We start from the raw sequence: 27,407 nt of genomic DNA on the forward strand, positions 1-27,407 counted from the left end.
TACATTCCATGAGTATTTATAACTTACAGTACAATTCTTAGCATCAGGGAACTAATTGGTGTTGAGGGAGGACCAAAATAAAGCACACACACACACACTCGCACGCCACTATCAGTGTATCAGTTATGCCAGGACTGTGAATCCGTAGGATGTTGCATCATCAAAAGTGGCAGGCGTTTTGGGAAGCTCTCTATCTCTGTCTGTCTGTCTGTCTGTCTGTCTCTCCCTCTCTCTTTCATTCTCTCTCTCTCTCTCTCTTTCAGTCTCTCTCTTTCAGTCTCTCTCTCTCTCTCTTTCAGTCTCTCTCTCTCTCTCTCTCTCTCTCTCTCTCTCTCTCTCTCTCTCTCTCTCTCTCTCTCTCTCTCTCTCTCTCTCTCTCTCTCTCTCTCTCTCTCTCTCTCTCTCTCTCTCTCTCTCTCTCTCTCTCTCTCTCTCTCTCTCTCTCTCTCTCTCTCTCTCTAGAACACAGCTTAATCCTCCATATAGCCTATGAACATGGCTGCCAGTGACAGGACTGTTCCAGGGTCATTCATTTCTGGCTTGGCCACAGTGTTGGGAATGTTACCAGTACTTTCAGATTCTGATTACCTGGAATTATATTATCAGTAACGTAACATGTACCAGAGTACTATTTACTAATCTATCTAGTTTAATTGAATCTAGTTACTTTTCAATCACTTTACAATTACATACAGTGACAAATGCACACACACACACACACACACACACACACACACACACACACACATAGACATACCATAGACGTCCTGTTCTAGGGTATTGTACTGAAGCATCAGGTGAAAGTAGACATACCATAGACGTCCTGTTCTAGGGTATTGGACTGAAGCATCAGGTGAAAGTAGACATACCATAGACGTCCTGTTCTAGGGTATTGGACTGAAGCATCAGGTGAAAGTAGACACAGGCACATCCTGTTGTTGTGTGTTGAACTTGATGTATCGTCAATTGAAGAAGTCCTCACTAGATAGCTTTACTATTATTTCTGTTGTGGTGGGTGGTGGCCTGTCACAGTACAATACTGTACATACACACACACACACACACACACGTACAGTAAATCTTCTCCACACACATCACTCCTGATGGCGTCTCTATATGACAAAAGACACGCGACAACATGCACAGTTTCTATATGACGTGCTTGCAAACGATCACTGGAATGGATGTAGAAAGTTGGGGAGCCACAGGTTGAGCATATATGGCGATGGTCTATTTAAAAGGCCATCACTCGCACACTCAACTCGTTATGTCTGTTTTGTTATTGTAAGCTTTCACACGCTACCAACACAACTTCCTCCCTCCTACTTTGTTCCATATATTGGCCTACCCAATAGATTAGATCTGATTACATTCAAATGTATTGTCATCATACAGCACAAGTACAGTACAAGGAAAAGAGGTTTGGCATCCAACCAGAGTGCAAATGTAACAGTAAAGTGCAATAGTAATATACAATGTACAGGTGATTAAACTGGGTATACAATCTATAAATTAGTACTACTGTGAGTGTAGTGCTAATCAGTAATCACATGTATGTACAGAGTTGTAATATTAATATGTACAGTGATACAGGTATAAAGACAGTATGGTAGTAGTCATACAGCAGCGTAACTAGTAAGAGTAGGTAAGGGATATGTACACATATAGATATAGTATATACAGATATGTATACGGATTATGTGTAGGTATGCAGGATAGATATATATATATATATAAGGTAGGAATAAATAGATATATATGGTAAAATATACATATAGTATAAAGTTATATTATTTGCAGGTGTATAAGTAGGTATATACAGTATGAGGATTATATCCAGGTATATTCAGACAGATATGGATTAAATTAGTTGCTACGGCTGTTTTGCGCTTCTTATGTGTATGTTGTGTGAATTCTTTACTCTCATTCAGGGAGCATGAGTGGAACCACACTGCTAAACGAGCTGTACTACCATTTCATTGTAATACATGGTTACATCTATGCCATGAGTGATTGCTGACAGAAACATGTTGTCTTTCTCCATTGAAACCCAGTGTCAAACATGACGTCTGTTTCAAGAAGTGCGTAGAGGAGCCAAAGCTATATGGTTATTGTATTATATGAATGTTTATATGTTTATTTTTATAACCTTACATTGAAACAGCATTAGGAATATTGATTGGATTTAGATAAAGTCATTGAACCGTCTTATTTGTCATAATAGTACATTCTAGAACATTTGTGATGTCACAGTATGATGTCATAATCAAACATTCTAGAACATTTGTGATGTCACAGTATGATGTCATAATCAAACATTCTAGAACATTTGTGATGTCAGAGTATGATGTCATAACCAAACATTCTAGAACAACAATTCTCTCAGAAGAGGTCAGTGTGCATCTTGAAACAGTGCTGAGCAGTACTGAACAGATAGACTAAACAACATAGATTGAAGCCTGCATTTCTAGACCCGGGTGCCTTGCCTACCGTTTTGCTGTGGAAAGAGCCGGCAAGTTGATTTACGGCTTTCAGGTGAGGAGGAATTTTGTCATGTGTCCAGTCGGCTGTGATTTTGGAGACTGGGAAATACAGTTTTCTTACCTTGTAGTAGTGACGTGAATATTTAGGAAAATAGCTTTAGGATCACTTCTGTAAAGAAAGACTTTGCTGTGGAAGAGAAATAAACCATTTGGATATCTTTGTTTTTACACTGGAGCAGCTGTGGACATTATTTTTCTTTATCAATGAACATACTACTCACGAATAAGCAACTTTAACCAGTAGAGTGGAACGTCGGCCCTCATAAAGTGTGAAATAGTTTTAACCTCTAAAATATCTAAATGGCTATATATATCATATATCGCAATATCATATATCGCAATATAATCTTGCAATCTAAATGGCTTTTACCAAATGGTCAGATTATTACCCTCTTCTCTCTTCTGTGTCTCAGTAGACAGAACGTGAGGTTCTTCTGTGTCTCAGTAGACAGAACGTGAGGTTCTTCTGTGTCTCAGTAGACAGAACGTGAGGCTCTTCTGTGTCTCAGTAGACAGAACGTGAGGTTCTTCTGTGTCTCAGTACACAGAACGTGAGGCTCTTCTGTGTCTCAGTAGACAGAACGTGAGGCTCTTCTGTGTCTCAGTACACAGAACGTGAGGCTCTTCTGTGTCTCAGTAGACAGAACGTGAGGCTCTTCTGTGTCTCAGTAGACAGAACGTGAGGTTCTTCTGTGTCTCAGTACACAGAACGTGAGGTTCTTCTGTGTCTCAGTAGACAGAACGTGAGGTTCTTCTGTGTCTCAGTAGACAGAACGTGAGGCTCTTCTGTGTCTCAGTAGACAGAACGTGAGGTTCTTCTGTGTCTCAGTACACAGAACGTGAGGCTCTTCTGTGTCTCAGTAGACAGAACGTGAGGCTCTTCTGTGTCTCAGTAGACAGAATGAATGAATGAATGAATGAATGAATGAAAACTTTATTTAACAGATTGCAGAATGGGTACAATACAGTACGGCTCACTACACACAATTGTAAAGGGGATGCAGACCTGAAAAAGACGTTTGTCTTGTTTCCATCAGGGTCCCCCATTTTCAATTCATATAGACATTTATGACATACACAACATACATGACATTTATGGCATAGGGACATATATGTATTTAGTACTGATACATTTGTGACATAAACGGTATTCAAATATACAGTACTGTTACCCCTAGATCCTGACAGAGTATATACATAGGGGAGGGGACTGTACATTAGGAGGGGGTGGGTGGGTGGGTGGGAGGGAAATATCCATACGGCGGGGAGGGAATATATACATGCGGTGGGGAGGAGACTGTCTATTAGGAGGTGGTGGGGGTTTTGGTTCATTTACGGTGGCCAGTTTCGAATTGCAGCCTCCCGTAGGTGCTCTTTTTAAGAGCAGTTTTGAATGTGGGTAGGGATTCACATTCCTTTACAGCTTTGGGTAGGGCGTTCCACATTGATGTGGCATAATTGCGAAACGTGTTTAGTCCCTTGTTTGAGCCGAATCTGGGTTTAACATGATTTGTGGAGCTCCCTCTGGTGTTGTGGTATTCACTGACCTTTGGGAAGTATTTTGACATATACATGGGTATCTTAGTCGTGTAGTGTATCTTGTAGACCAGGCCCATTGCAAGTTGCTGTACTCTGTCTTCTACTCTAAGCCATCCTAGGTAGTCAAAGTGGGCAGGGGTGAGGTGGGTTCTAGGAGTAAGATCAAGCAGTAGTCTGACCAGTTTGTTTTGTGATGTTTGTAATTTTGTTTTTAGCGCCTTTAAGCTACTTTGGTACCATGAGGTGCAAGCATAGTCGTAGTACCCTTGAATAAGTGCTCCTGCCAGAGTCTTCAGGGTATTCTTGTTTACCAGAGAGGAGATCCGGTACAAGAATCTAGTTCGTTGGTTGACTTTCTTTATTACATTGGATGCCATTTTGTCACAGGAAAGATTTGCCTCTAGGATGGAACCTAGGTATGTAATTTCATCTTTCCTTGTGACAATATTGTCACCCACTGTAACTGAGAAGCCGTCGGTCTTGCTGAGTTTGTTATTTGATCCGAAGAGAATGGACTGTTTTGCCCATGTGTAATGATAGTTTGTTATCAGCGAGCCAGGTGCAGATTCTGCCGAGTTCTGAGCTGAGGGTTTTTTCAACCTGTAACTTGCTCTTGTCAGAGACCAGCAGGGCTGAGTCGTCCGTGAACAAGAACAAGTTGCAGTCACAAGCTGACGACATGTCATTTGCATAAATTAGGAACAGTAGCGGTCCTAGTATGCTTCCTTGTGGAACACCACAGCTCACTGTGAGGAGAGGGATAGGGTACCGTTTACCTCCACCATCTGTTCTCTCCCCTCAAGGTAGGATTGCATCCAGCTCACTGATAGACTATCAAAACCAATTGCTTTTAGCTTGTCAATCAGAAGTTCAGCTCCAACTCCATAGTGAAGTTTGCAGACGACACGGTGGTGGTGGGGCTGATCTCGGACAACGACGAGAAGGCCTACCGGGAGGAGGTTGAGGTACTGGAACGCTGGTGCCAGGACAACAGCCTGCTCCTGAACATTGGTAAAACCAAGGAGCTGATCGTGGATTATAGGAGAGGACAGCAGGAGACACACACACCACTGAGGATAAACGGGGCCACCGTGGACAGGGTGAGCAGCTTCAAGTACCTGGGGGTCCACATCTCAGAGGATCTGACATGGTCAACACACATAGACACAGTCGTAAAAAAGGCGAAGCAGCGCCTCTACCATCTGAGACAGTTAAGGAAGTTCAGAGTATCGGGGAAGATACTCCAGTCCTTCTACTCCGGAGCTGTAGAGAGCATCTTGACTGGAAACATCACTGCCTGGTATGGAAACAGCACGGCACAGGACAAGAAGGCCTGTCGAGCGTACCACGGGTATTGCACTACCTCCCCTGCAGGTTCTATACAACAAGAGGTGCAAATCCAGAGCCTGCAGAATAATGAAAGACCCTCACCACCCCAATAACAGCCTGTTCCAGCTGCTGAGGTCAGGCAGACGCCTGCGAACACCAGCTACTAGGACAGAGAGGCTTCGGCTCAGCTTCTTCCCCCAGGCCATCAGAGCCTTGAACAATGAACACTGAGGGTCACAGAACACTGAACTCTCCACACACAAGCACACATTAGCACACACACAACACGCACGCTGTGCACGCTCGCACACTAGCAGCCACTTTAACATGAGAAAGCACTCACTCATGCTGCACACGCCCACGCTTATGGCCACAAAGGAAAGGTCACTTTAAAAATAGTATAGTAACAGTGTATTGCACTACCAAGGGACCTAGCATGTCCTTCATGCTCTGTAAATAACTATGTACAAATACCGTGATGTCCCACTATGTTACCTGTTTATTGCACAATGTTGTTTATTGGATTCCATTATATGTTGTACTACTGTATTGCACATCGTTGCGGGCAAGACCACCCGCATTTCATTGTATACTTGTATGCCGTGACAAATAAAACTCTTGACTTGACTTGAGAATGGAGTGATTGACAGTGTCGAAGGCCTTTTGTAGGTCCAGCATGACCTACATGCTATGCTATGTGCATAGTGGTTACCAGGCTGCCGTGTTGGAAGAACAAGAACTAGTATTATTAATAGGGATGCTCGAAATTGGCTTTTTTACCGATACCGATATACCGATATTGTCCAACTCTTAATTTCCGATACCGATATCAACCGATATCAACGGATACCGATATATGCAGGGTAATTAACATTACTTATTACATGGCGTTTTCACATTCGCCGAAATGCTTGCTTGTGATTGGTCAACAGCCCCCCGACATCGGTCATTATTTTTCAATAATGACTGCTGTTTTTTCAATAATGACCGCAGTGCGCAGCTGTTGGCAATCAAGCCCACATCAGTGCAGCAAATCAGACACACCTGCCGCGCTGCACTGACAGCGGAGTGTCAGCGGAGCCAGAACAGAGCTGCTGCCCGCGATAATAATAATCACTTTATTTGGGCTGACAGAGCCACAGAACAACTGCGATTTGTCAAATGAATTAGGTATATTGTTAGTAAGTTAGCCATGTAATAAGCGGGATAATGTATAGCGCTGCACTGACAGCGGAGTGTCAGCGGAGCCAGAACAGAGCTGCTGCCCGCGATAATAATAATCACTTTATTTGGGCTGACAGAGCCACAGAACAACTGCGATTTGTCAAATGAATTAGGTATATTGTTAGTAAGTTAGCCATGTAATAAGCGGGATAATGTATAGCCTACTCGGTCATTGTCGCAAAATAATTGACCTTCACTACGTTTAAAACACCTCGGCGCGGCGCCTCGGTATTTTAAACTCCGTGTCGGTCAATTATTTTGCGACAATGACCTCGTAGCTATACATTATCCCTTACATATCTCTTGTTGTGGAATTAACACAACATTATGCATACTTTTGACAATAAATAAAATCCGAATTTGTTCTTACTTGCTTGCCTGGGTAAATAAAGGTTATATATATGGCTTTTTTACATACAGTTAAAACTTTGTATGAGATCTCACGGTGTTCCATTACACATACCAATTGAACACCACAGATACCACAAATGTTTCTATGACAGAAATACATTGGGAGGTTTTGTATCAGGTTTTTATTCACAATTACTAACGTCCTCGTACGAAACCCTTCAACTAGACAATGTCTGGAGGAGGGATATACCAGACCTGGAAAATGACTTTGATTGGCAAGGAGCCTGGGCAAATGTCCGACTTACATCAAGGAACCCGGATCATCAACAAATCAATCTGAACTATATTCACAGGACATACTTGACTCCTATAAGGCTGTGCAAAATGGGGCTTATACAAAACTCCAAATGCTCCCAATGTACATTATTGGGACTGCCCACCAGTTAAGGCATTCTGGGAAGATGTGTCCCAACAATTATCAATACTCGTATTTTGTAATATACCTGTACACCCCGCGGTATTGCTATTGAATGATGTTTTTGAGTTTGCAGTGAATCCACAACTAAAAAGATTGGTTTTATCGGGTATCACAGTAGCTAAAAAACTGATTGCATCACGTTGGTTTCAACCGGAAAAAATGTGCCGGAAAGTGTGGTTTCTTACATATCTTGATGTGATATATCAAGAAATATCAACAGCAAGAATTCTAGGGCTCAATGAATCCAAAATGTTAATGTGGTTAGAAGTGGTGGAGAGAATAAAAGCTAGCCTATAATGGTGATGTCTGGTTAGGAGTGAGGGATAATAGAGGTACTATCCAAGAGGGGGTCCGGGAGGGGGGGATTTGAGCTGGAGCATATGTGTGTAGGGTTTTAGAAAATAGGTATTCGGGGTATATTATATACTAACATTTATATAATTGTAACTTCGCTGGATATACACGGTATACGGTTAAAATGTTATTATTGACTATTTTTGTTTTATCCTGTTTCTGTACTTGCATATATTTTAACCACCTTTACTGAAAGTTTCATTATACATTGTGTGTTGAGTACTGACTTTTAATAAGTTTTGTTTTGCAATAATAAAAAAAATTAAAAAAAAAAAAAAGAAATGTAAAAAAAATCAAATAATAATAATACATTTTTTTAAACAGATACCGATATTTTCCGATATCACATTTTAATGCCGATATCGGCCGATAATATCGGTAGGCCGATAATATCGGACATCCCTAATTATTAACTAAGTATTATGTAAGTATTGTGTAACTTTCCAAGTTAACCTACTGTACATCACGTAGGCCTATGTAGATAACTGTAGTAGAAGCTACTTCTTTAAATGTATCAGGTTTCATGTCTAATAATGTCTCAATAATGTGTATTTAATTACCAGCATCAGCACATTACTAGGATGATACAGTGAACTGAATACACATTAATGAGACATCCTAGATACCATCTCTACAGTACCAATGAAGCCAACTGACAACTGGGTCCGCAGGCCTTCTATCGTTAAAGCTGTCTAAAACCAATGTATACAACATTTTGATCCAAACAAGCCTCACGATTGGACAAGATACATTCCATGAGTATTTATAACTTATAAGTATAAGTACCTGTACCTTACAGTACAATTCTTAGCATCAGGGAACTAATTGGTGTTGAGGGAGGACCAAAATAAAGCTTTATTTATTTATGTATTTTTGTTAAACCTAATGTCCAGTGTATGTGCTGAAGGTCTCTGACCGAAAGCTTGCAAATAAATATGATTCTCGCACAGATCTGAGTGTGAGGACACTCTTTTCTTTCAGTCTGCTATTCTTTTTCTTTTTACCAAGTGAGCCAAGCAGTGTATTTTTCTCTTCTATTTATAATTTTATTTGTAGGTAATTTATTTGTAGGTAATTGTGTACAGTGAAATAGCACTTTTGTCTGTGCATCACATTGTGGAATTCTACACCATTAATGCCCCACGGTGCCAGCACTTTATATAGGTCTCCTGTAAGGACAAAAGACTTGTAAACTGCTGGCAGAATTCCATGGCACTGGGTGAGTCAAGTGCTGTGAAACATGCTGATTATAAATGATAGAGGCACCCCTTTGGCCTGGCTCCCTCTTGTTTAATGGATCTCCTCTCCACCCACAGTGCTTCTAGATCTCTTAGGTCCTCCAGTCACTCTTTTCTGGTGGTCCCTCCATCTAGGCGAAGGGCGGCTGTGTCTTTTGCAGTTACTGCCCCAAAGCTGTGGAATGGCCTTCTGCCCTGTCTGCCTTTAAATCCAGGTTAAAAACCTACCTGTTTACCCAGGCCTTTTAGCTTTTAAACTGAGCTTTTTAGTCTGGATAGTCTGATCCCACACCTACCCTGAGTGTATTTATGTGTAATAATTTTGTGTATTTTTCTATATATATATATTTTTTTAAATCATATTTGTTGTTATATTTCGCTGCAGGGGGAACAAAACCTCGTAACTCAATTTTTTTATCAACTCAGTAGATCATCCTCCATGTGTGTGTGGTTTTACAAAGTCTACACAATGGGAAAGCATTAAACCAATCATCTGTCTAAACCTTGTAACTCTATTCGCCCTCAAATCTGTGTTCATTTTTTTTATCTGCTGAAAAGTTGGGTTTTTGGAGTTACAAGGTTTTGTTCCGCCAGCAGCGATTTGTTGTATTTGTATTGCTTTATTTACCATGTTTTATCTGTGTTTTATTATAGTGCAATTTATATGTACAGCACTTTAGTGCAACTACAGTTGTTTTAAATATGCTTTAGAAATAAAATGTTCTTATCCGAGTCTGTTCATATCCCTGTCTTTAACACATTCTGTGCCACGCAGTTTGCGCATCTTATACCACTCTCTGCCAGTGCTGTAAGCCTATGGAGTCGCTCACCTTCTTTGCAGGGCTATAACTTTTTAAATATTATAGCTATATCGACATTACTACGGCCCATTCAACATCGGGTATCTATCGTTCCGGATGTGGGAACGTTATATTTGTCCATTCATACATTGTCGTGTTAGTACCGTCGTGAATATAAGTATGTTTTTGGAGTGTAGAGCAGTAATTCCTAGAACGTGAGTTATAGGCCCAGACGCATATTATACATAATCGATTGGCGTTTCGTTCCTATACACGCTATATAAAGAAATTCAAATGCATATGCTCGGTATACATTATGCTCCATCATGCGTGAAGGAAAGGGGGGTCGTTTATGATTTCTTGATTGTCAGTAACGGCTTTCCTTAGTACGACATCATACGTTGATCGGATGGATTGCAATGAAATAAATGGACAATCAAGCTGGAATTAACGTTAGATTCCTCTTACCTGTGGCCGATGAGTCTGGAGAAAAAATATTCCAATTATTTGATTTCGATCTGCTAGATCCATTTTCCGTTTGTATGACGCAAAAAAACGACGAAAGCATATTGATTCTTGCGTCTCGAAAGCGATCAAATGCACTCAAGTGTTTGTCTTGATCAACATAACAAGCTAGCTCTGCCGGAGGATTTTCCCCGATGCACAGAGCGCCACATCCGGTTTAGAGTGGAGTGCAACTCGCCCGAAATCCACCAGGCGGCGGTATTGAGGCGTTGAAATATCAGACAGGGTCCAGCTGGTTCCCGGAGCCTTCCTGGATGAATTATAAATGCCAATCCCGGGAGGACGCACCCCTGTGCCGCTATCAGTTCTATCTTTAATCTTATAAAATGTTCAGTTGTTATCACTATCAGCTCTATATTTAATTTTTCAAAATGTTCAGTTGCTATCGCATGCACTCATCTGTGTTTCACTACACACATGGGTGCATGCTTACCAGCTGTTCGCTTCTTTTTAATGCAACATGCAACACTAATATCACCGACATCTAAGAAGGGAGATCCCCCCTTGAACAGCCCTTCTAAGGTTTCTCTCCTCCACATTGCCTGTGGTGCATTTTTTCCTATTGTTAGGTTTTAGTGAGTTTTTCCTTACCTTCGCGTGGGGTACGTCTGGGAGTGTTGCATGCATGCATGCATTTATTTTGAGCTTATGGACCTTATGGTATTCTTGTTTTTTCTTGACTTACTGTGTTGCTGTGTTTTTTTTCTTCTTGACTTGTTTAAAGAAGACGTGTCTCTGTTAAGCACTTTGAGCTGCACTCCGTGTATGAAAGGTGCTATATAAATGAAGATTATTATTATTAATAGCGAATAAAGGAAATAACGATCATAAAAACGAGTAAACTCATTGTTGGCGTTATTAGATTGGCGGGCAATAACGAGTGTAACTGAGGGGTACAATTCCCTGACTGTATTGATAAGTATGGTATCATTAAACCACTACCGCTTTATGTACTTTAATTACTGGCCATACAGTACACGATATATGAATATGATGAACACTTCCCACAATGAAATCGGTTCCACACAAAGGTATAATCAAGTATTTAATGGAGCAAAAGGTACATAATATACTTTACATTATTCTTTGAATGCACTTGTAAGGCAAAGGAATGTGCGTAGGCAAATCAACAATGAATGTCCATTCTCTGGTTACGCAGGAGGTAATTATACAACCTGAATCTTAGGGAATTATATCTATGGTACACTAGTAATATAGCGGGAGATACTGGAAGGGTCCCCCTGGTTGTAAGCCAGCAGGGGTAGAAGATCTGTCGGTAGTAGAGAGTCTGGTCAACGATGACTAAGGAGACTCCAGGTACAGGAGCCGGTGCAATAGCCTCTTGATCCACAGACGAATACAGCTGTTCTCCGTAGACTGTAGCAGTGAAGAAAGCTAGTCGGCCTCAGGCTCTCTGAGGCGCCGACTCGACTTGACTCCTCGCGGGGTAAATCCAACACGTGCAGGCGTCGGCGATTATCCGCTCCATAAATCACAGGACCAAAGCAAATATATTCCAGCCGCAAAGGGCTATGTAGTCGTCGGGTAGATTAATCCAGTGTACATGTCCATACGGTTCTCGTCTAGGTCTCCTCGGGTGAAAGCGCCATGTGGTCAGCCCAGCCTGGATAAGAACTCTAGCTAATACGAGGAAGCGTTGGAGATGCTGGTCACTGTAGAACTTTAGCCGCACGATACACTATACACAAATAGACTATTATTGACTTAATAGAAATATGTCGCACTCGACGGTATAGCGCCAAACTCTGACAATTCAGTTATTAATTCGCACGCGGTCTCAATGCTCTATTCTGGGGCCAAACAGGCCATACTTCACCGCACGTTGTATCGTGGGTGAGGCTTCAACTTATTGGTAACTCACTAAGGGGCTTCTGTATTCACCTGCGCCGTATTTATACGCACGGTGAACAAACTAGTGCCAATCTCATTTCTGTCGCGTATCCCTGGGCAAGGCCGGGCACGTCCAGACATGTCTTGACGGTGACTTTGAACCTGACTCCGGAGGCCGGTCCCTGGCGCCGGTGGACCGCTGTCCAATAGGAGAATGAAATATTATGGTCTGTAGTAGGCTAAAGGGATATTCCGTGTATATGTACAAGGAATATACAAGGGATATCAAACGATATACAAATACTATGCAATATATATCAATAAATAAATATATATATTCGGTTTAATCAGATCCTTTGTAACAACGAGTAAACTCGTTTTTGGACGCAGGATGTGTTAAAGCATGGTTGCTTGCGGTTCTACGGTGCCCTGCAGAAAAGTAGGACAGCGATCTAATTGAACGTGTGCAAGAAGCAGGAGCGGGCAGCGCACCCTGAGCACAGAAGCGTTGCGTTCCATAGAAGAAAACAATGAAAAAGCTGTAAGCCTCGTCTACTGCGACGCCACTGGAAGACCTACCGTCCACGGATCTTGGCGACGTGCTCGGAGATACAGGTGTGGATGTCGCAGTTCTTCCTGTAGACCTCCGCCAGCAGCTCGCCAAAGAACCGAGTGTCCATCTTCACCACCTGCGGCACGTCCCTCACCTCCACCCTGGAGACTCTCTCTATCACCCTCTCCACAGGCTTCTGCTCCAGCACGACCTGCACCACCTCCTGGACCACCTCCACCTCCTCCTCCTCCTCCTCCTCCTCCTCCACCTGAAGGGAGAGATGGAGTTAATGAACAGACATCATCGACCCATATTCACAAAGCCTCCGAGTGTATAGGGGTCCTGATCTGGGGTCAGTGTGTGACCAGGACCACTTGTCTTATTCAAACTAACAAGACAGGAGCTGATTCTAGATCAGTAGTCCTCCCACTTTGAAATGCTATGTGAATGTGCACAGTTTTCCAGACATCGTTGCTTGCATTTATTTTAGAGATCTGAACAATGGAGTGTTACCATCTATAGTATCTCTAAAAGCCAGGGGACAACAATGAGCTCCTCCCCATGAACTACCACAACAGTGTAAACTAAACTGAACCAAAACAAGAAGCAAAGACTAGACTACCGGTGATCACCAACCCAAAAGAAACAAATCCTAACATACCCCCAAAAATATCATGCTGGGGGAAAGCAATTGGGGGGAAAAAAGAGACGGTTGTCCAAGCAAGAATGCTGCAGCTGTCGGGCAGGTGTGTGTGAGAGGGTGTGTGAGAGTGTGTGCAGTCCTCCTCAAGTACCCTTCACCCTTAAAGGCAAGCAAAGGAGACATTTTTATTAATAGCACCATGTCACTCCAATTATATAGTGATGATACTGTATGTGGGACGCATCTATTCATCATGTCCATTGATTGTGCAAATCGATTGCTACATAAGATTTATAGCCACAATGTAATGAATGATTATTTGCCTTGGGCAAAGAGGTTATGCTGTCAAGAGGTTGTTCCCTGAATGGAATGTGGAGGGGCAGCTGTCACTGGCCCCCAGTTGTATAGGCTTCATGACATTAGAGCAGGGGTTCTCAAACTTTTTTACACCACAACCCCATTTTATTTAGGATTTTTTTTGGCGACCCCACACTTAATGTATCGCGTAATTTCAACGTGGAAATAAAGAATATCAAAATAAAAGCACACGTTGTTGAACTTGATCATGCATATTTATTAGAAAATGAAAGTACAGCACTATTGTTATGGTTTGTAACCGACCTCAAACGCAACGGCACAGACAGGTAGTTCAGAGTTAGCCAAATACTAGGGCGTATTTATTTACAGAGTCAAAAAAGGGTAAAGTACTATTATCAAACAAACAGGGAGACTGCCTTCGGCAGAGTCATCTGCGGCTCTGCAGAATCCTCCTGGTGATAGCGGTGGGGAATTGGCATGTGACGTTGTAGCGGCTCTGCAGATACTCCCAGCTTTAACTCAAGGTGGAAAACGGAGAGAGAGAGAGGTATCAGAAACAGTCCAACGAAACACAGAGGCAGTGTGGTTCCCTCCTCCCTTAGCTGTGTCCAGAACCAATTTACAGTGACAGTCTTCAGTGTTCCCCACAACACACAACTTAGCTGAGTCAGTGCAAACAAAACGAAATCTTCAGTGTCTCTTCTAAAACACACAATCAGAATAATCCGGAGGGGTTTGGTTCCACTCACCCAAGCGCAACGCGTAAAGCGGGTAAAACGAGGCTCAGCTCCAAACGGGGAACAAGGTTCTCAACAGCGGTTCTCCACAGAAAGGTCCTGGAGAGAAAGTAGACCAGGAACAGCAACGGGGAAAAAGCAGGCAAATGCAGTTGTATTCCAGAACGACCCGACAACGATAGAAGGAAGGTCCAGGTATATAAAGCCCCCTGGGGCGCTAATCACAAACTATGACAGCTGCGTGATGAAAGTGGCAATCGCTCAAAAAGCGTGTGGCGGGGAATGCACCAATCAGCACCCTACCTCAGGAGAGCGTGTGGCGGGGAACGAACCAAACCTCACAACTATGTTATCAATGAAATTAATTCATATTATCAACAAAAGCAACGGAATTGTTTCTGTATACACGTTTATAAAACGAGGCATATTTAGCCAAAATATGTTGCCAGAACATGAAAAGAAAATGCGCTCACGTGCGCTTTGGCGGAGATCCGCTTCTACTCTGAAAATCCGGCCTCACAGAGGTATGTTGATGAGAAGGGGACACGCTTTCTCAGCGCAGCATTACACAACACTGGGTACTCATTCCGGACTGATATCCAGAACTTTGCGAGGGCCTGTCCAGTGAACTTGACTTTCAGTAGCTCATCACACAAAAGACGAATTACCCCAAAATCTCTGCTGATTAACACTTTGAGTGCCAGCAACGCGTTTTGTTGTTAGTTCATGCCGACCGTTGAGTGCTGCCAACGCTATATAGCGTTTGTTTGTCGTATTTTTTTTTATTGGCGATTTTAATTCATATTTCATCAATCGAGCCTCAGGTTAGTGTTGCAGACTCTCTCTGAGCTCAATTGGGAAGATACCGCCCCCTATCGTCTCTCCCTGTCTAACTGCACCCCTTTAGTTTAGACTGATGGGGGGGGGCGGGCCAGTTTCCTTATTTTACTTTTCCGTCAAGCCAACTGAAGAATCCATTGTGATCGCCGGCCCGGAAAACGCGTGGATTATGTATTTACAGTACCCAACGCTGAATCAATAAACACGATCGATATTTGGAATGGCGATCAGGAAATGGAATAATCTTTTTGGATAACATCTGATTTATTTATTATTATTTTACCAGTCTTAGGATAATCAGAGCTATTTTCACAGAGATATCAGCGTTTGCCCTATGCGTGTGTGTGTGTGTGTGTGTGTGTGTGTGCGCGATCAGGAAATGAGAGAATCGATATTTCAGCCTGCTTCTAAAGCGTGCATAAGTACACATATACTATCGATAATCTAGCGTTTATTTGAAAATTATTCATAAATAGGCCGAAAAATTACAACAAATATTCCAGTAAATGCCGATTATCACGGAATCTTTATATTTTCCTTGAAAACGAGGGCTTTTCAAAATGCTATAAAACAGAAATGAAGCGATTAAAAAACAATCCGTTTAGACAATGTTGACTGCAAACAAGTCATTGATAAACGACGGGCAGATTAGACACATAGCCATAATTTAAGACAGAGATTATGCGTTCACAACGCTATCATTGAAGTGGGTGGTGGCATTCAACCACGTTTTACCATGTTAACCAGTGGCACTGGAAGTGTTAACTGTCACTAACGGAGTTTCGTAATGGGTTGTTTTTCTCTGCAAGGAAAATCTGCGCTTCTTCTCTGAGTAAAAATAGAAAAAAGGCGATTTAATACTCTGCCTCGAGATAGCCCGTAACGTTTCAACGCAACCAACCGGCACCGCTTCTGACAACAAACCTATCCATTGCGAGTCCAGGTTACGCACAAAAGACCAGACCCCCGGCCCCCTCCCGCAATTATACATGCGCAGGATGTAGTGAGATGTGTATTGGAATACTGTGTGTCGGCCTCCGTTGATGAAGGGGCGAGACATGGCAAATACACACAGCTGCCGGGTGGAAAACTCGATCAGAGTTTTTTTTTTCTTTTGCCAATGCACTGTCACCTACCCGCGAGTCGCGACCCAACTTTGGGTCGTGACTCGTGACCCGTAGTTTGAGAACCGCTGCATTAGAGCATTATCAAAGACAGACAGACACATCTTTTCCAATACATACAAAGCAAAAGACAATAGCTACAGTAGTGTGATCAAAGCCAAATGCAATCTAAGCCAAATGCAACCCTAATGTAACACGTGTTAGTAACACGTTATCTACATGCAGCTGGATCAGAGCCAAGTCAACCTACTCTTATGTAACTGCACATAATAACAAGCCAGGGTGCTTGTCAAAGTATTTGTAAACGTGAGATACTGGAAGTGTGGCAGCGTGTCATCCTGTCATCAAACCAATTGCAAGACCAGACCTGACTATGTTTGAGTTGGAAACAAAACACATGATTACATCAGTGTGACCCATAGTCAAAACAATGGTTGGTTACGGTTGTGAATTACATGTTGGGTCCCACTGTGCAAGGAATACAGGAACACACCCAAGGGCAGGTGTGTTGGGTTTCAAGGTATTTGATGTACATTTACATTTTGTTATTTAGCTGACGCTTTTATCCAAAGCGACTTACAAATTCTGTACGACAAGTCAGCAGGAAGGGTACAATTGAGTAACAATGTTCCTCAAACAGTGCTGAAACTTGGGTGCTGCAGTGATGAGTGCATAGTAGTAAAGACTAGGGATGTCCGATATTATCGGCCTACCGATATTATCGGCTGATATCGGCATTAAAATGTGATATCGGAAAATATCTGTATCGGTTAAACATTTTTTTATTTATTTTTTTTACATTTCTATAACCTTTATTTACCCAGGCAAGCAAGTAAGAACAAATTCTGATTTTATTTATTGTCAAAAGTATGCATAATGTTGTGTTAATTCCACAACAAGAGATATGTAATGTTAATTACCTGAAATTATTCCATTTTTTGGGGGGGGAAACCCTGCATATATCGGTATCGGTTGATATCTGTATCGGAAATTAAGAGTTGGACAATATCGGTATATCGGTATCGGTAAAAAAGCCAATATCGAGCATCCCTAGTAAAGACATATTTAGTATAGCAGGAAGATAGCCCCTTTCGTGACTGTGATGCACCGAGTGAATCCACAGTCACTTGCTCCTCAATAGGAAACCAACCTAGATTTACCATGAAGGACTGGTTCTGGCCAAACCGTTCATTATACAAGTATCACAGAGAAATTTCAAAGGTACTCACAGTCAATGTTCCCCCTAAGGTGCGCGCACATGGCAAAACGCTCCCGCGCACATCTGAAATCTGTCGCGCACAGAAACGTTTGTGTAAAATATGTATGTAGTTAAATTGACTGGTGCGTTGCACCGAATACTACGGTAACCTGTTGCATGTGACGTTACCAAGAGAAGCCTCGCTTTCAGTGCTTTGTGGGCGGCGCTACTGCGCTCACACACACAACAGATGAGGAAGCGGACAGATCGGACCAGCATCGCTGGCTCCTCAGTGCAAACGGGAAAATGTACATTACAGATTAACAGCAGAGAAAATTCCCAATTTATCGTCCCGGTCGAGACTAATTGGAAGCGGAGTGCAACGCATGCAAAGCTTGACCATATGTTTCTGTGTCTAATAAAAGTGGTGGCGATCTCAAAGCTCACATGGACACAGAAAAACATTACAAACAAAGCAGTGCGAGGCAAGAGTTTGATGGCAAAGTTGCATGCAGCTATACAGAGAGAAAGAAAATAATTGAAAACTATTTTGATGCCTCAAAATGATGTTTTGGTTTGATAAAATGCTTGTTATGATACAATCATTCTAAGGATTATGTGTGTAATAAATTAGTTTAGTACACTAATTGCAACAAATCTGAAACTGCATAGTGCACTTTTAAATTAGTATCTTTGTGAGGTTACTGTTTTATAATTTACAATTACATTGAAAAGATACAAAGATATATTTTTTAAGCTGGATTTTCTAATACAGAAGAGGTATTATTTAGAACATTACTTCATATTTTTCTTGTTATTTATTTTGTCCAGTAAGACTTGAAAATATATATTATTTTGTCATAGGTTGATTGTTATTTTCTCGAGATTTGTCAGATAGATTACTTTAGGCATAATACAGCATGTTGAGTGACTTTGGTTATAGAGAGATATTATTTTGTTATATCAAATAATATAAACAATAATTGTATATCCATACAGAGGAGGCATACTTTAAATATATTATAATGATAAGGCATCTTTGAGTAAACTTTGAGTATCATTAAGTATCTTGAGGCTGAAGGCAGTGTCCTCTTTAAAAAAAAATCACAATATGGTCACCCTTGAAGTCGCATTATAATTCACTTAATAAAATAATGACGAGTCAGCCTCCTAAAAAGACAAAAGTTAGTGACACGACTCACACCGCCGCCGCCAAAGTAAGGACTTTGCTCTGTATCGTCAATCAATGGTCAAATAAATATTTGATTAAGGAATATAATTTTTGTATTATTTCTCTGTGTATCAGCAAAATTTGTATATTTTTATGTTAGACATTGAGGGAAATTAAGATTCTCAGATTTTTTACAAACCGCCGCTTATCAACTAACCGGTTAATCGGCAGGTGATGTATGTTGCTCAGTAGTTGCTGATGTCTGCTCAGGAGGTTTGAGTGTTTGCTCAGACCGAAAGAAATTAGAGGGAACATTGCTCACAGTTGCACAAGGGTTTCGGACAGAGATACGGGATGGTTTGAAAGCTCAGCGTTGCTACAGTAATAAACATTTTAAATATTTTTTATAAACTGGTCAACACTGCATTATTTCCGGCATTGGGTGCATGATGCGCATGCGCTGTGATCACAGCGCAAGCGCACCAGGCAGCCAACGCCGGAAATAATGCCATTTTGAGCAGTGTTGACCAGTTTATACAAAATATAAAAAATTCTGTCATTATGCAAATGTCTTGCTGGTCATACTACCCTACTGTTGGTCTGGAGAGGGTGTTGACTACCACATGCCTCCTCCGCTACATGTGGAGTCACCAGCCGCTTCTTTTCACCTGACAACTAGGAGTTTCACTGGGAGAGAGTAACGCACGCTGAGGTTCACATTATCTCCCCCAGATCCCCCGACCGACCAGTAGGAGTCACTATTGCAATGACCAGGACTCATACCCTACTGGCTTCCTTCCCGCGAACACCACTGCAGAGACCCAGACCAAGCAGGAGCGGGGATTTGAACCACGGTGGTAGGCGGGTGCTTAGACCTCTATGCTTAGTGGTGCTTAGACCTATCCAGCCGAGAAGCAGAAGCAGAATGATGCTGGAGCAAGTCAACAAGAAACAAAATCATTTCCCATGCCCAGACCAGGAACCACATGTACCCCCTGCTGGCCTGGGATCAAATCCTGATAGAATCTTCTCTCATCCACTCTCCCGTCCTATTGATTCGATAAAGATCTATTTAAGGCAGGTGGACTGGAGAGATTATTTCCGTTCCCATTGACTGACACTAACATTGCTAATGCTAACAAAGGGCTACATGCGCTGTCAAAAAAAGACAAAGACAGGAATGAAAACCCTGGCTGTACTGAAAATAATCTCCTGGGTGGTGATGAATAGGACAGGTCTCTCAGAAATCCCAAACTCACCCTTTGTTGTTCCAGCCTGCCATCAGTGTGTGGATGACTCTTCCTATGTTTATCTACAATACTTTAGGACTGTGTTTGATGAAGTCACCTGTCAACAGTTATCCCACTCCACCCTGGGAGGAGCCGTAGGAGTAATAGCCAACTTCTGACCCTACACAGGCCAGTGTCTTCTCTAGAATGTGTGTAGCAGTGGTAGGTAGCAAAGTGTGATTTTGGTTTTGGCTCCACATGCGTCCGTATTGATATCAGTTTCATCTCTGTGTGTCCAGTAGCCCCAGAGAGAGGTCTACTGTAGGTGCATGCTAGTCTAGCTTAGCACAATGCCTGGAAGCAGTAGGGAGCAGCTAGTCTAGCTTAGTAAAAGGACTGGAAGCAGTAGGGAGCAGCTAGCCTAGCTTAGCACAAGGACTGGGAGCAGTAGGGAGCAGCTACTGATAAGAACTGAGCTACTGAGAGCGGGGGACGCAAACAGGCTGGATAAGCTGGTCAGGAAGGCCAGTAACGTGGTTGGGGTGGAGCTGGACTCTCTAGCGATGGTGGCGGAGAGGAGGAGCCTTGCTAAGCTCCAGGCCAACATGTCAAAATACTTCCCAATGGTCAGTGAATACCACGATCACAACACCAGAGGGAGCTCCACAAATCATGTTAAACCCAGATTCGGCTCAAACAAGGGACTAAACACGTTTCGCAATTATGCCACATCAATGTGGAACGCCCTACCCAAAGCTGTAAAGGAATGTGAATCACTACCCACTTTCAAAAACACCTACGGGAGACTGCAATTCGAAACTGGCCCCTGTAAATGTCCTAACACAACCCCCTCCAATGTACAGTAAATTACCAAGTATGGTCTTGTCAATATTCCAATGTACAGTTTTGCTTGTACAGTTGTACAGTGTCCCCCACCCACCCCTCCTACCCCCCCCCCCCCCCCCCCCCCCCCCCCCCCACTCAGGGATTAAAGCAAAAAAAATTCTCCTGACTGAACTTTTTTTCTGGCCAAGTCATATTCTTATTTTAACCTCCACTGTATTTTTTTTTAATAGTGTTAGCGTTTTAAGGGAGCCTACTTGTAGAGCCTACTGTCCTGACTGTGACTATAGACCCTACTGTTGTTGTGCCAGGCAGGGAGGCTGTGTGCTGGAGAGCGTGAATGCAAGTCTTGTGGCTAGCAAGATGGATTGATGGCGAGCTAGCACCCTTTTCCCATTACTTTGAACCATGAACTAAACGACTTGTTATCATACAAACAAGGGACTAAACACGTTTCGCAATTATGCCACAACAACAATGGACAGTCTCCTCCCCACCGTTTGTATATTTTTTTTACCACCCACTCACCCCCTCCTAATGTACAGTCTCCTCCTCATCATATGTATATATTTACTGTTAGGATCTCTGGGTAACAGTACTGTATATTTGCATATCGTATATGTGACAAATGTAACAGTACTATTACTATATACCTGTAAGGCATGTATATCCCTATGTCATAAATGTCATGATGTCATGTATGTTGTGTATGTCATAAATGTCACTATGAATTGAAAATGGGGGACCCTGATGATGTAAACAAGACAAACGCCTTTCTCTGGTCTGCATCCCCTTAACAATTGTGTGTATTGCTACTGGATTTACAAGATCCAGAGTGAATGAATGAATGAAAACTTTATTTAATACACAAGACCCTCTTCTTGGGACCAAGTAAGGTTTTGTCGATAATCCAATGTACAGTTACAACCCCCCCCATCCCACCCACCCAACCACCTCCAATGTACAGTTTCTTCGTCAAATGTATATACTCTTTTTAGACTATTTTTGTATCACAAACAATAGGCTACTGTATTTGTAAATCTGGTATGTCATAAATGTATAGATGTAGCAGTATTGTCTATCTGTATGTCATGTGTGTCATATTATGATGAATTGAAAATGGGGGACCCTGATGTAAACAAGACGAAAGTCTTTCTCTGGTCTGCAGCCCCTTAACAATTGTGTGTATTGAGCTGTACTGTATTGTACCCATTCTGCAATCTGTTAATAACAATCAATCAATATTTAACAGATTGCAAAATGGGTACAATACAGTACAGCTCAATACACACAATTGTTAAGGGGATGCAGACCAGAGAAAGACGTTCGTCTTGTTTACATCATGGTCCCCCGTTTTCAATTCATAGTGACATACAACATATAGTAATGTTACATTTGTGACATATATGATATGCAAATATACAGTACTGTTACCCAGAGATCTCCCGGACAAATGGGAGAAAGACGTTTATTGAGCTTAAAAACAATTGATAACGCAAATAACGCTCTGATTAACAAAGTCATTCGTTTTGTGGCATTAACGTTACCTAGATTTATCAACATTCATACATTTATCAGAAAGCGAGCGGCGCAAGCACACACACGAAACACCACCAACAACAACAACGACAACAACACACTGCTTGTCGCGTAAATAACGTTCTGATTAACAAAAGGCATTCGTTTTGTGGCATTCACGTTACCTAGATTTATCAATAGCAATAGTAATATATATGTTTTTTTAGACTAGAATAAGTCAAATGAACTTACGGTCTCGTAAAAGTTGCCGCATGTTGTTGATGAGTCAAGTTTACTCGCGAGTAGAGCTAGACGCTAGAGAGCAATGGCGGAGTTTCAGAAACTCAAAAGAAAACGGGCGCTTCCCATTGGTGCTGAGCACAGCGGAGGCGGGTGAAAGGGCTGTAAACTCAGAACAATCTCACCTTCTGGTTGGTTGCATTTGCCTGAGAATTTGCCGATTGCTCGCAAATGACTGCTTGGTGCGGCCGCGGTAGGGGAAAAAAATTATATTTGACGCCTCTGATTGGCCCAGGTTAAAATCCGTCACGACTCCGAATCAAATGACGGAATATCCAAATCAAATGGACGGATATCCGTCCCAAGACGGAACGCTTTAATGCCTGTAATACTCTCCTGAGGAAGGGACATTTATGCACATGTATTGGGACTGCCCACCAGTTAAGGCATTCTGGAAATATGTGACCCAACAATTATCAAAACTCGTATCTTGGAATATACCTGTACACCCCTCGGTATTACTATTGAATGATGTTTTTGAGTTTGCAGTGAATACACAGCTAAAGAGATTGGTTTTATCGGGTATCACAGTAGCTAAAAAGCTGATCGCATCACGCTGGTTTCAACCGGAAAAAATTTGCCGTAAAGTTTGGTTTCTTACATTTCTCGATGTGATTTATCAAGAAATATCTACAGCAAGAATTCTGGGTCTCAATGAATCCAAAATGTCAATGTGGTTAGAAGTGGTGGAGAGAATAAAAGCTAGCTTATAATGGTAGTGTCTGGTTAGGTGCGAGGGATAGTGGAGGTACTTCTCAAGGTGGGGTCCGGGAGGGGGGGGTTCAAGCTGGAGCATATGTGTGTAGGTTTTTTAGATAACAGGTATTAGGGGTATATCTTATATAAGACAATTAACTAAAATGTGATCTCATTGGATGTGCTCTGACAATTAATGCTTGTATATCTTATTGTGTGTTGTCATGTTTGTTTATGTGTTTGTTTAAAAAATTATAAAAAATACAAAAAAAAATACTCTCCCGAGGAGCTGATTGCCAACCACTCACAGGTGCGCGAGGAAGAAAGTTCGGCACGCCCCCTCGTTGGGCAGCAAAATAATAATCAAAAGGAAAGAAAGAAAGAATATGAACGAAAAAATGGGAGGGGGAGGAGTAATTTACGAATTTGGTGAAAAGGTGGGTTTTGAGTTGGGATTTGAAGGAGTGCAGGGATGTAACACTACGGATGTTTGGAGGGAGTGAGTTCCAGAGGGTGGGTGCGGCCACAGAGAAGGCTCTGGGACCAACAGTCCGCATGTTGGTGGTGGGGATGGAGAGGAGACCGGAGTCAGAGGCCCGCAGCCTCCGGGGCGGGATGTAGGGATGGAGGAGGTCAGCTAGGGGGCAAGGGAGTGAAGGGCTTTGTAGGTGATGAGGAGGATCTTGAAATTGATGCAGGACTTGACTAGAAGCCAGTGGAGGTGGATGAGGGTGGGGGTGATGTGGTGCCAGGACTTGATGCGGGTGAGAACCCTGGCAGCAGAATTTTGCACATATTGTAGCCTGTTCAGGGCATTGCTGGGTAGCCCTATGAGGACAGAGTTTTCATAGTCAAGACGGGAGGTGACGAAAGCGTGAATGGGAGTCTCTGCTACGGAGTTGGGGAGAGATGGCCGGAGTCTGGAAATGTTCCTGAGATGGAAAAAAACTGATTTGGTTATTGTTTTTATGTGGGAATGAAAGGAGAGGGTGGAGTCCAGTATGACGCCCAGGTTGCGAACTTCTGGGGAAGGGTGGATTAGGCAGCCATGGTTGGACCTGTGAGATTTGTACTTTGTACTTTGTAGGTCTGCATTTTAAATGTAAGGAGTAAAAAGTATGTTTTTTTTCTCTGAAATGTAATTGAGTAAAAGTACAAGTATACAAACCTAATAATACTCGAGTAAAGTACAAATCCCCCAAAACAGTACTTAAGTATTGTAACGAAGTACAATTACTCAAGTACTTTACACCCCCAAATGATTGCAGTATCCTCATGGAAATGACTGCAGTATTCTCATGGAAATGACTGCAGGGAAATGACTGCAGTATCCTCATGGAAATGACTGCAGTATTCTCATGAAAATGACTGCAGTATCCTCATGGAAATGACTGCAGTATCTTCATGGAAAATGACTGCAGTATTCTCATGGAAATGACTGCAGTATCCTCATGGAAAATGACTGCAGTATTCTCATGGAAATGACTGCAGTATCCTCATGGAAATGACTGCAGTATCCTCATGGAAAATGACTGCAGTATTCTCATGGAAATGACTGCAGTATCCTCATGGAAATGACTGCAGTATCCTCATGGAAATGACTGCAGTATCCTCATGGAAATGACTGCAGTATCCTCATGGAAAATGACTGCAGTATCCTCATGGAAAATGACTGCAGTATTCTCATGGAAATGACTGCAGTATCCTCATGGAAAATGACTGCAGTATTCTCATGGAAATGACTGCAGTATCCTCATGGAAATGACTGCAGTATCCTCATGGAAATGACTGCAGTATCCTCATGGAAATGACTGCAGTATCCTCATGGAAAATGACTGCAGTATCCTCATGGAAAATGACTGCAGTATTCTCATGGAGCATGGTGGTGTGGTAGAAGGTAACCCAAACGCAGACAGGCAGGAAGGAGGCAGGTGTTGCTTCTCAAACAAAATAATGTTTATTAGTAAGGAGCAATAGGGCGTTGTGGAATAATATATTGTGAGGGACCCCTAACTATAACATCCCCCTCTCCTCTCCTTTGTTCCCTATCCTGTGTCGTCGTCCCCCCACTCACTTGACCTATCAAATGGGCCCCCCCCCCCCTCCCCCTTTTCACTATATAGGGCTCCTCCCGACAACATTCAGTCGGTCCTCTTACCAACAGTATATATTTTCTAAGTCAGCCAGTCCCTGGTCACAACATATTAGTTCAGTCAGTACCCTCTTGGTCCTAACTAGGAAATCTACATTCCCTATTGCACATACTTTTAGCTAGTCTCTGGTTAAAACTCAGTCAGGGGATAGCACACTTTGACCCAGTACATATTAGCTAGTGCCTATAACACTCAGTCTGGGAACAGGTACCATTAACCCAGCAAATATTTCCTTCACACCTGAGGAAGACCGGGATACACGCATTCCCCCGTAACAATTCACAATACAGACCAAATAATCAATGCACGTCACTCTACTACTCAGCCATGATCTCAATATTAATATACACTGTAGATGCTCAAGCGTGCGCAGAGAAAGAGGAGAGCACCAATGCATTCCAATAAGGCCGGCTATCTACTCCCTTTTTCTCTATGCATGAGAGCGAAAAACAGTTGCACAAGCACGAAAGTTCGCGACGCCAAATTGTAGGATATATCAATAGTAGGAATTGAGTCAAATGACAAGGGTGAATAACGAAAAGGGGAGACTACTCTCATCTCTAACAAACAGGGAAAATAAAGAGAGACAATACTGTCTCCAAAATACATTAATACGAAATATGTAAGGGTGGCAGCAGCTTGTGTAGAACTTCAAAAGCATTGTACACCAGGGGTGAGTGTTAAGTTAAGTTGTACGTCTAGTTATTTCGAGTATCTTCCATACTATTTTAACCATTGTTTAAAGGCACTTTTGGTCAGTGTGCACAAAATTCCAACTGGCAAGCATTCACTTTCAAATATGAATAGTGTGGAAGGTGCCAAAGGATAAGTGCAGGAAAGGTAGGACTAAACCTTGTTTCAATTTATGTAAAAAAAATTAAATAAAAAAGTATTCAACAAGTTATATATTTAATGGCCTCTGTAAATGCAACCCCTCTAACGGCGTCAACGTCCAGTCCTCTCACCTCTTCCTGTGGTAGAAACCGTATCAAATCAAATGTATTTGTAAAGCCCAAGATGTACAAGTCTTCTTGAACAAGTCTTGAACAAGTCAAGAAGAAACATCACAATAAATAAATAAAAAATAAAAACATAAAATTCAAATATGCGACACTCCCAGACATTCCCCAACGAAGATGAGGAACTACTCACTAAAAACCTAGCAATAGGGCGGGGGGGGGGGGGGGGGCGGGGGAGCACCACAGGCGACGTGGAGGAGAGAAACCTCAGATGGGCCGTTCCAACTTGGATGTCGGTGGTAATAATATAGTGTTGCTATGGATGATGGATGGGTGGAGAATAAAACAGGCGAATAGTTGGTATGTATGTACATATACATGTAATAAAACACATATATGTACATGCAATAGCTACTAAGGTACATTAGAACATTTTAGAAAATTAGAGAGAGCTAAGAACAACAACAACAAAAGAAAAAGCATAGGGAAACGAGTGCTGGTTCGAAAATAAGATACAGGCCTGTACACTGCGATGATATGATCGCGAATTGCCCCTTTAATTGGCCGTTGCGATTGGTAAATATTATCTGGGGGCGGGCTTGCGAGTAGTGCTTTCAAGCCTTGCATTCGCATTTCACTCCTAAATTATCCAAGGCGTGTGATGACGCCACTCACGCGAGCTGTCAGTGCAACATAATGTCGTGGTGCTATGAAAGAATCTGTCGGCAATGAATGAACTTACTGCGATCACCGATAGCCTGAGTGAAAAAAAAGATTTGCGCGGAGTGAATCTGGGTCACGCTATATACTTGGAACTTGTAGTCTATCGTGCGATTAAAGACCATGTCCCTATCTGCGTAGTCTATACATCCAACACCAAATCCCATAATTCC

At 42.2% G+C, this 27,407-nt stretch overlaps 1 protein-coding gene across 1 annotated transcript in view; it reads right to left on the reverse strand.

Annotated features, from left to right (window-relative positions):
* Positions 1-27,407, reverse strand: part of LOC311233522 (protein POF1B-like) — a gene marked incomplete at its 5' end in the record, with an annotated part of 68,348 nt that overhangs the window by 36,779 nt on the left and 4,162 nt on the right. Inside the window, one exon of the mRNA XM_084320488.1 lies at positions 12,812-13,053. Within this exon, the coding sequence (XP_084176614.1) occupies positions 12,812-13,053 (242 nt within the window). The remainder of the gene's footprint in view (positions 1-12,811; positions 13,054-27,407) is intronic.

Source organism: Notolepis coatsorum (genome assembly GCF_963971535.1).
Source record: "Notolepis coatsorum genome assembly, chromosome: 8".
Lineage (NCBI taxonomy): Eukaryota > Metazoa > Chordata > Actinopteri > Aulopiformes > Paralepididae > Notolepis > Notolepis coatsorum.